The 9,940-nt window shown below is 45.4% G+C and overlaps 1 protein-coding gene across 1 annotated transcript; it reads right to left on the bottom strand.

The window, feature by feature from the left end:
- Positions 1-2,283: 2,283 nt before the first annotated feature.
- Positions 2,284-3,658, bottom strand: LOC148525207 (dispanin subfamily A member 2b-like). Its single transcript, XM_088471048.1, has 2 exons — positions 3,274-3,658; positions 2,284-2,618 (listed from the first exon to the last, which is right to left on the bottom strand). The coding sequence occupies exons 1-2, from the start codon at positions 3,514-3,516 to the stop codon at positions 2,475-2,477; spliced, it is 387 nt and encodes a 128-aa protein (XP_088327174.1). The 5' UTR covers positions 3,517-3,658; the 3' UTR covers positions 2,284-2,474.
- Between the last annotated feature and the right edge of the window lie 6,282 nt (positions 3,659-9,940).

Here is a 9,940-nt window from a genome sequence, read left to right as displayed (position 1 = left end):
GCGACCATCTTTTTGGCCGCTCGCATAAGCTGTGGGTGGTCACCCACAGCTATGCGAGCGGCCAGGAGGCCGCTCCAATTTTAGGTAGGAGGGCCCTGATTCAGAGCGAGCGCTCTTGTCAGAGCGTCCGGCTCTGAATCAGGCCCAGAGTTTGAGAACCTCTGATCTAGATGCATGTTTTCAAATCCAAAGTTTTACTTCTTAAATGAGGGCCACTGGCTCTGCATTTAGGTGCACAATGATTTCCAGCATTGACCAGAGCAAAGCATTTCATTTCTGTTGCATACCTTTCACAAGATGAGTTTTAGGCTTAACAGGATCCATCTGGTTCAAGGGTTAATAAACGATAATAGTACTGTACTTCAATAGGTTAATGCAGAATTTCTCAAACTCTGCCATTGTATTCCAGGTTTTAGGATATCCATGCTTGAGCACAGGTGGCTTCATTAATCCCTCAGTCAATTTGATTTAACCATCTGGATTCAGATTGATTCAAAATTGAATCAGTACTGGCCAAATAATGAACTGTAACTTTGACATTATCCAGACAGCTACATGTTATGCTAGTCAGGAGAGCAATTACACATAAAACTAATTTTCCTTGTTACAGTTCTTCCACAGAACCCATGCATCCTTCTCTGGTCTTGCTAAGAAATATTATTAGAATACTGTAATATACTGTATATAATATAATATCTAAGTAAGGCCTGTGTTGAGTAGAATAAACACACACACACAAAAACAGGTTTACTTTTTATATCTGAATAATAATACCTATATTAAAGCTTGCCATATCATCCCTTTAATTTGGGACACATGTGAATTACACAGGTGGAAACTTGAAATCAGCCAGCCACAGAATCTGAGAAAGGGCCCCATATATCTGCGATGGATTGTCGCAATTACGCGATGCTGCAACCCAGCATCACAGTATCGCAGAAATCCAACATCAAAAAATGATCGTGATTGTCTAATCGGGGACATATAACATGGAAAATTTCAGTGATCTTGCGACGGATCGCTGAACATCGATGGTGGCCGGCGTTTCCACCCGGCAGATCGCCATTTCCGATCACGGTGCAGGATCGCGGAAGCCCCTCTCTGATGTTTGGGCACCTTAATTCATATGTGTCCCAAATTAAAGGGATGATATGGCAAGCCTACAGATAATGTGGAGAGAAACAAGGGCCCTGATTCAGAGGCGGACACTCTGACCAGAGCGCTCGCTCTGAATCAGGGCCCACCTCCATAAATATGGAGCGTCCTCCTGGACCCTCGTATAGCTGTGGGTCACCACCCACAGCATATACGAGCGTGCAGGATGATGGTCGCGATGGTCTTGAGCATCGCGACCATCGCCACTGCGAGCAGAAGCCTGCGGTTGAGTTTCTCAACCGCAAGGCCAGGAGTGATTTTGGCTCTATCAGAGCCAAAATCACTCCCACTGACATCACTAGTGATGTCAGTGGGGCCGGCTTCTGACGGTAGGCGTTCCCTTAGGAACGCCTCCGTCTGGCTGGCACGACCCCGGCAAGCCCACCAAAGGGGGCGTGCTGTCAATCAACATCGACAGCACGCCCCCTTTGATCAGACACTACGAGCGAAGGAAAGTCCTTCGCTCGTCGCGTCTCGCGCATGCGCACGACGGAGCTCCCTCCGTCGTGCGCATGCGCAGTGCAGACCATCGACCCACTTGCGAGCGGACAGCCGCTCGCGAGTGGGTCTGAATCAGGCCCAAAGTTCTAACTCAAGGTTATCATACAAAAAGTTAGATATCAGTTACACAACAATATAACAAAGGATTTATTTGTCCTATACATAATCTCACATTTTTCTGTCTACTTATAATCCTACCAGCGGAGTATTTATAATGGGTGCAAGGTGTACGGTGCACACGGGCCCATGAGTCCAGGGGGGCCCACACACTGCACATCCTGCACCCATTTAAAATATACTTACCTCTCTGTCGACCTAGTGCTGTCTGCTGAGCTGCAGAAATCTCCGGGAAAATGGCCACTGTGGTCATTTTCCAGTGTTTTGCGCAGTAGAGCTGTCCCAGGAACGCAGTGTGGGCACCATGTTCCCGGTTACTTGCGCAGTAGATATGTCCTGGGAACGCATTGCGGGGTGCCATGTTCACAGAGACCTGCACATGCGCAGTAGACTTCAACACATTGCCCTATATTATCAATCTGACCGAGTGTAACATGCAGAAAGATTTCCATGTAACACAAATGATGTCATGGTTAATTTTGAACAAATATTAACAAGCGAGTGACTGTCTCCTGTCTTAATCCCTTTATTCCTAGATTAGAAAAACATCACAGGCATTGAAAGAGTTAAAATAATAACATTCCGGCACTCCATTTGGATTCAGTTCAGATTAACGTGAAAAGGCTGACAACGCACAGGTACTATTTCCTCCTGGGACTGCTTCACTTTCCAGGTCCTTGGTATATATTTTACGGGAATAATTATAAGACCATTGCAATATTCACAATGATGATGATTAATATGAAAACAGCAAGCAGAGTAGTGGCGGCAATGTTTAGAGAGCGGGCGGTGGAAGCATAGCTGACTGCTCCATTCTTGTCTCCACGAAATTTGCTGTCTCTGGACTGTGAAACAGCACAATGAATAATTAGAAAACTGCATGATATCACAATAAATCCAGTTAATTTGAATGATGAAGTGAAGAGAAAGTGTATAGACAGACAGCATCGGCAAAGCATGGCATCATTGGTTTAGGGCCTGATTCACTACAGATCGCAATATAGTGTACGCATGCAGTTCAACTGCGATAGCACGCTAATTCATAGCGATCGCAATCCCGCCGCACCCCTACATAATGACGCCCATTTCACCTACACTACATCCGTAATGGTTAGCAAGACTGCGAAAACATTGGTACAATCGAGTAACATCGGACCCATACGCACAGTTAAGGCAGGTCAGACCGCACTCAGGAATTGCTAACTTCAGCGCACGCTATCAGGCAACAGGCTGCGTATGGTATGGCAGCCTGCGTTCGGCCGACCGCACCTAGTCACCACCCACAAATGGCACTACCTGTCAATCACTCTGCGATGTGTCTGCATATCCACTGCGATCGCAGTCTCGATCGCAATGGCTAGTTTGCACACTGCGATGCAAATGCAAGCGCAGTATGCAACAATCGGCCAATTGCCTGCGTGTTAGCTACTGCGTTCCTTGCTGAATCAGGCCCTATAATAAAACCGTTCTAGGGTAAGACATGTTTATTCCCTCTCTTACCTTTACTGAGAATACAAGAGCAAGAAGTCCCAGGCAGAAGCAATTTCCGTACACAGTGTTGAATATTGACCAGATTACGTGATCTCGTACAGGAGGATCTTCTGGCATTATGGTCACCACAGTGGAGTGCATCTGCTGACCTGATATATTCTGAAAATCCATCTCTTCCTTCAGGGGCTCATACCCCAGGGTATTGTAGTGAGGTGGGATGTTGAGATCTTGTGCACATTCACCATTTTCCATAGCTTCCGTGGAGTAAGGGAAAGTTTAGAAGCTGACTTTTCTGTCTCATCCAGATGAGCACAGAGAGGAGTATGGAAGTATGGTTATTTGTTGTTAGGGAAAGGAGGAGCCTGATGTTGAAGACTGTTTCCTTTCTGTCCTAGGGCTCTGAACAGCAAAAGATATTACACAGAAAAGAAAACATGTGCAAGGTTTCTAGGCACCCTTTGCAAAGCTGCACATTACCACTCCCCCTAATTCCCCAGTACACTCTTCCATTCTATTTCCTTAAAACCACACTTACATATTTACCTAAGTCTATTACAGCATGCTCTGTCATTTTCCATATACAGATCCTGTCTATAAATGTTTTAAACTTTGTTGCAGAACCAGGGCATCCAATATGCCCATTCACTTCCACCCCATCAACCCCATATACCAATTCACCCCCAATCAGCCTTCATTACCTTCCTCCATCCAGTACCCATTAACCCATTCTTTTCCAAGAATGCATTAAGCAATTTCCCCTCCCAGCACCCATTAACACATTCATCCACACTGTTAGCACCCATCAACGTCCCTCCACCAGGAACCCATTTATCCACTCACCACCAGCATCCATTAATCCACTTGGACCACACCCAGCACCTATTAACCCATTCCCCTCAAGAATACATTAATCAATTCACTCTCACAGCATCCATTAACACATTTGTCCACCATGTCAGTCCTCATTAACCCCCGCCTAGTACCCATTAATCTATAGCCTTTGCCTAAAATAGAGGACATATTTGTGGGAACGACCGTTTCTCCAATATTTACCTAGCTCTTGCATACTTATAGATGGAAAATGAGGAAGCAAAATACCCGACTATCAATATAGAGAATCGTGAAACATTTATGCAGAGTTATGGATTTGACTCTCAAAGGCTGGTCTAAACAGGGCAATGCTCAATATTATGGATTTTCAGCCAGGAGAGATCAATTTTCAGTCTGTCAAGAAACTCTAATCTGGAGGTACCACCAAAACTGTGCCACCAAAACTGCGAAACAGAGTTCTGGAAAATCTACATGAGGGTCACCTAGGCGTGGTAAAAATTAAGAGTCTAGCTAGAAGCTATGTGTGATGGCTGGATATTGATGGTCAAATCATAACATTGACCAAATTATGTAAAAAGATGTCAGAGAGTTCAAAATTCACCGCCCATAGCACCCCTGGGGATGGTCATCGACTCAGTTGCAACGTGTATATATTGACTTTGCTGGTCCATTCATGGATTGTATGTTTCTTTGCAGTTGACACCCATTTAAATTGGCCACATGTAATAAAGATGAAGTCCATTACATCTGAGAAAACAATTGCGGTTCTACAAACCATCTTTGCAATAAATGGTCTACCTAAGCAAGTATGCAGTGACAATGGACCACAATTTGTGTTTGCGGAGTTCCAAAAGTTTTTGCGGGACAATAGCATTAAACCATTGTACATCAGTGCCACACCATCCAACAACCAACAGTTTTCTGAGAGATTCGTACAAACATTCAAAAAAAGCTATCAAGTCCATTGACCATGTGCCATTGCAACATAAGATTGACAACTTCCTGTTTATCTATTGTAGAACTTAGCACTCCACTACTGGTCAGCAATCTGCTGTGCTCTTTATGCAATTAAACTTGCTGTCTCAGTGGGTCTTGATAAAACCGGATGTAAGACAGAAGATACATTGAAGTGGAAGGAGATTTGTTCCTACACCATTTCGAGCTGATAATAGAGGCCAGGGCACAAACAGACTAATACCTCTTTTCCGCCTAAATTCCGGGTCTGACCCGGAGTTGGAACAAAGTTCCTATCCGGATCAGACGCGGAATTTTGCCGGCGCCGACTCGGGATATTCCCGAGTCAGCGCCGCTCACACCGCAGTCGGGTCTGCATAGACCCGTCTTTTGCGGAGTGAAAGTGGTCGCTTGGAGATGACGTCATCTCCAAGCGCCACTGAAGCCGGACCAATCGGCCGGCTAGCAGCGCACTCCAGGTCATTGTGACCCGGAGTGCGCTGTTCTCATAGCAGGGTTTCACGGGCTACGCCCGTATTAAACCCTGCTAGTTACCTGGGTTGGATTGCCGGGTCACCTGACCCGGCGATCCAACTCTCTCCCCTTTAAACCAGGGAGCTGCCCGGGTTAACCGTTCAAAAACCCGGGTTTTAGCTCCGGTGTAAAATGGGTATAAGTCAGTACCTGGACATAGCCAAGCAAGTAATGTGGGGGTCTATGTATAAACATCTATGTTTGCTACAGAGACTGTTCCTGATGCTACAAAGAATGTACACCCACTGGGTTGGTTACAAAATCTGTTCCTGGCCCTGTTAGAGTCACTGGAGCATGAGGTTTCCATGAGGACATCATCTGATCCTGAACCATCTAGGGTGATCCCAGTAAGCAGCCTGTCACTCTGGGATTTAAACATTGTTACTAGAGATGTGTGCCAACCACCATGTTTTGTTTTTGGCTCTAATTCGTCATCGGGTTTTCGTTTTGCCAAAACCACCCTCTCATGTTTTGGTTCTGTATATTTTTCAAAATTTATTAAATAGCTAAAACCACATAATTTAAGCCTGTTTTTGTTCCTACAGTATTATCAACCTCAATAACATTCATTTTCAATCATTTTTGACCACCTCACAGCTTACAGTATTGTTTTCACTTTCACCAATATAGGCCAAAGGCTGCTAGGAGCTGGCTGCTAAACTAAGCAACATAGCAGTAGCACAAATGCACAGCAGTTTAAAAGAATATAGAACATCTAGGAAACATTGCCACACAGCTTGGCAGACAGGATGACAGTTTAAGAAACTAAAATGTTTGTCGTCTTCTACACTAAATGACAGTCAGCAATGCCACAAACAGCACATTGTGTAAAGAAAAGAGGTGATAGATGGATTGTCTTAGGCCCTCCCACTTATCCTTATGTTGTATATTAAACAGGACATGCACAATTTAACAAACCAATCACTTCAGTGACAAGGACTGCCACTTGTGGCTGAAGTGATTGGTTTGTTTGGGCCCCCACAAAACAAGCTACCAATAGGCAGCTGACATTGCCAGCATGATCTCTATGTACAAACTGGCTCTACAGAGGTAAGATGTCATCACCATTATCATCCTCACCCTCATCAGTGTGTACATCATTTTCACACAATATTAATTTGTCCCCCCTGGAATACACCATTACAGGTGCCTCTGGGCTCTGACGTAATTGGTGGTAAAGATATTCCTCGTGGAATTTTTAGTTCATTTTGATGAACATCATCTTTTCCACATTTTGAGGAAGTAGCCTCCTATGCCAATCGTTGACAAGTTTCCCAGCTGTGCTAAAAATTCTTTCTGAATACACACTGGAGGGTTGGCAGCTTATGTAAAGCAAAGCCAGTTTGTGCAAGGGCCTCCAAATTGCTTTTTTGTGCCCTGCCAATAGTCAAAGGGACTGTCTGACATATCTGTTTGGATTCTGTCATTAAAATAATCCTCAACCATTCTTTGAATGGTAATCATATCAGCTAGAGTGGCTATAGAGGTATCACTAATTTTAGACAATTATTTTACACCAAATCAGATGTTAAAATGTTCTGTTGACTCATCTGCATCACCAGTGGGTCTCTTAGGAAAGCTGAGGTTTTCCTGGCAGCCTCAGTTGCTGGAGAAACTGAAGGAGGAGACATCGCCATGTCATGTGCCACTTGAGCTGACAACTTGCTCTCCAGGAGCTTTTTGCATCGCTTAATATCTGTGGGCCAGATTCATTATGGATTGCAACTGTGATTGCAATAACGATTATGCATGTAGTCTCACTGCGATAGTAAGTTATACCACTGCAATCACTATGCCGTCGCAGCACAACATAAGGACTTCCACTTTACTTTACACACATCCATAATCCTTAGCAAGACTATGAAACCATCTGTAACATGGAGAACCATCGCAGCCTCATACACACTTGCACAAACTCTGACCTTACTCAGGAATTGCTAATCTCATCAAATGCTATGAGTACTCAGGCTGCGTAAGGCATTGCAGTGGATAATTTATGCACGCCCCTGCAATGGCATTCAAATGCACTGGCACACCTGTGTTTCTCTGACCAGCCCCTCATCACCACCCACAAATGACACTTCATGTCAATCACTCTGCAATGGGTCTGCGTAGTCACTGTGATCACAGTCCCAAGTGCAGTGACCAGTTTGTGCTCATGCACCAAGATGCATATGCATGTGCAGTATGCAACAGTTGGGCAACTGTGTGTGTATTAGCAGTTGTGATCCTTGCTGAATCAGGCCCTGTGTCCGTTGGAATACGTACATATGACATTCCTTGAATCAAGCACGGCTGCCAAAATGTAGTGATCCATATTTAAGGTGCTGCCAACCCTTGGATCCTGGCAATGTGAATAAAGGACTTGATCTACAACTCCAATATACTTAGCAGAATCGCTTCATTTCATCTACTCCTTCAGTTTCTCGAGCTGCTTTTCCAAAGTATAATTAGAGGAATCACCTGACTCAAGCTGGTAGTGTCTGAACCCACTTCACAGGTGGCTACTTCAAAGGGTTTCAGCACCTTGCAAAACACAGACAGTATTCTCCACTGCGATGGAGTAAGGTATATTCTCCATAGATCATGGCAGGATGGCTATGGGATGCCGGAGCTTGGAATCTCGGTGGCCAAAATCCTGATGCTGGCATCCCAACAGGGTTATAATACTGACACCTGTTGGTAGTTATCCTAACCCTCCCCCTCTCCCTAGCCTAACCCTCCCTCCCCGATGCTTGAACCTAACTTCTCCCCAGTGCCTAACCCTAACCCTCCCCCCTTAGTGCCTAACCCTAACCCCGCTACTTATCTTTGGGATGCCGGCGGTCAGGATGTCAGCATGGGGATTAGGGTTAGGATGCAGGAATGGAGGGTTAGTGTTATGGGGTGAAGGGGAGAGGGTTAGTTACTTACTGAGCCCCTGTTGAGATTCTGAGAATTGGGATGCCACTGTCTGTCTCCTGACCATCAGCATCCTGACTGGCGGTCTCCTGTATGTATTACGTCCAGAGTTTATTCAGGGACTGTATGACAGTTGTGCAGGCTAAACTATCCAATCCCCACTACCTGGGATTGAGGTTGATTCTTGTGAATCTTTCAATTCATCTGATAGACCAGGCAAGATTATTAGACAATTGGTGCAGAAGTTTAAAGGGAAGTGTAGGAGCCCAAAGAGATAGAGTATAGTCTTGGCAACTACAGTGCCAGACACAGCAGGGGTTATGGTTCACTGTGCAAATATGGCTATTTAAAGGAAGTTGAGATCGAAGGTTAGGGAGCTTATCAGGAAGGGGTAGTTCATTGACATGTTTGCCATTAAGGCTGATGCTAAAAGCCAGAGTTGCTGCAGAGGAAGCTCGCCGTTCATACCAGAATTGATTAGCGGGAATGTACGTCTTTGCATCGTGTAACTTAGATACACAGCCAGGGGAGTATATGAATGTGCTGAAGTCAGTACGGACTGGGGCTGCTGAGCAAAAGGGGCATGGCCTCGGCACAAAACAGCATGGCCTCAGCTCACGGAGGCGTGCCGCATATCACGGGTACCTGGCCTCACGGCCCGCCCCCATCTTTCAGTATCCCCAGCTGAGCAGAGCACCAGGAGGCAGAGGTGCTCAGCTGGGGTTTGATGCCAAACCAGCCCATGTAGCCATCACCCCTTCTGGCATGTGGCAGAAGTGCCAGATGGACAGTCTGGTCCTGGTAGAAGTGCATGCACATGGTGCATTGCATGTACTCATCAGCAAAGTTAGTGTCAAAGGAGGAACTGGGTAAGTTCAGGCTTATCCAGCATCCTTGACCCATTAGAGCAGGGATGGACAATAAGTGGCTCTCTAGCTGCTGTTGAACTACAAATCCCAACATGCCTTTCAACAGTTTTAGCATGGCCAAATAGCAAAACTGTGGCAGGGCGTGCTGGGATATTCTACAACAGCTAGTCTAGGGGCCGCTTATTGCCCACCCCTACATTAGAGCCTGCAGATTTCCGCTATCTTTCAAGCAGGCCCTCGGTATAGTGCAGAGGTTCAGAAAGAGGGCACTATTTGCCAAGGTGGATATTGAATCTGCCTTTTGGCTGCTGCCTCTTCATCCTGACTCCTTTAATTATATGGGTTTTAAAGTATACAATTGCAATGGTATGTTAAGGCAGGTATGGGGCAGGCAGGGATTGCCCTTTACGTAAATCTTTTGTTAGTAGGGCCGGCGGATAGTCAAGTTTGTGAAGTATTACTTTTTCTATGCAGGCCCTTTTTTGTGTCATGGGAGTCCCAGTTTCTCATGAGAAAACGGAGTAGCTCACAATGCAGTTGTCCTATTTGTGTATCAAGATTGATACCTTGCTGGGGCTTTGCCACTT

Source organism: Taudactylus pleione, unplaced genomic scaffold (assembly GCF_031769625.1).
Source record: "Taudactylus pleione unplaced genomic scaffold, aTauple2 ptg000109l, whole genome shotgun sequence".
Classification (NCBI taxonomy): domain Eukaryota; kingdom Metazoa; phylum Chordata; class Amphibia; order Anura; family Myobatrachidae; genus Taudactylus; species Taudactylus pleione.
The sequence above is the reverse complement of the archived record's forward strand: the minus strand, read 5'-3'. Positions and strand labels throughout refer to the sequence as shown.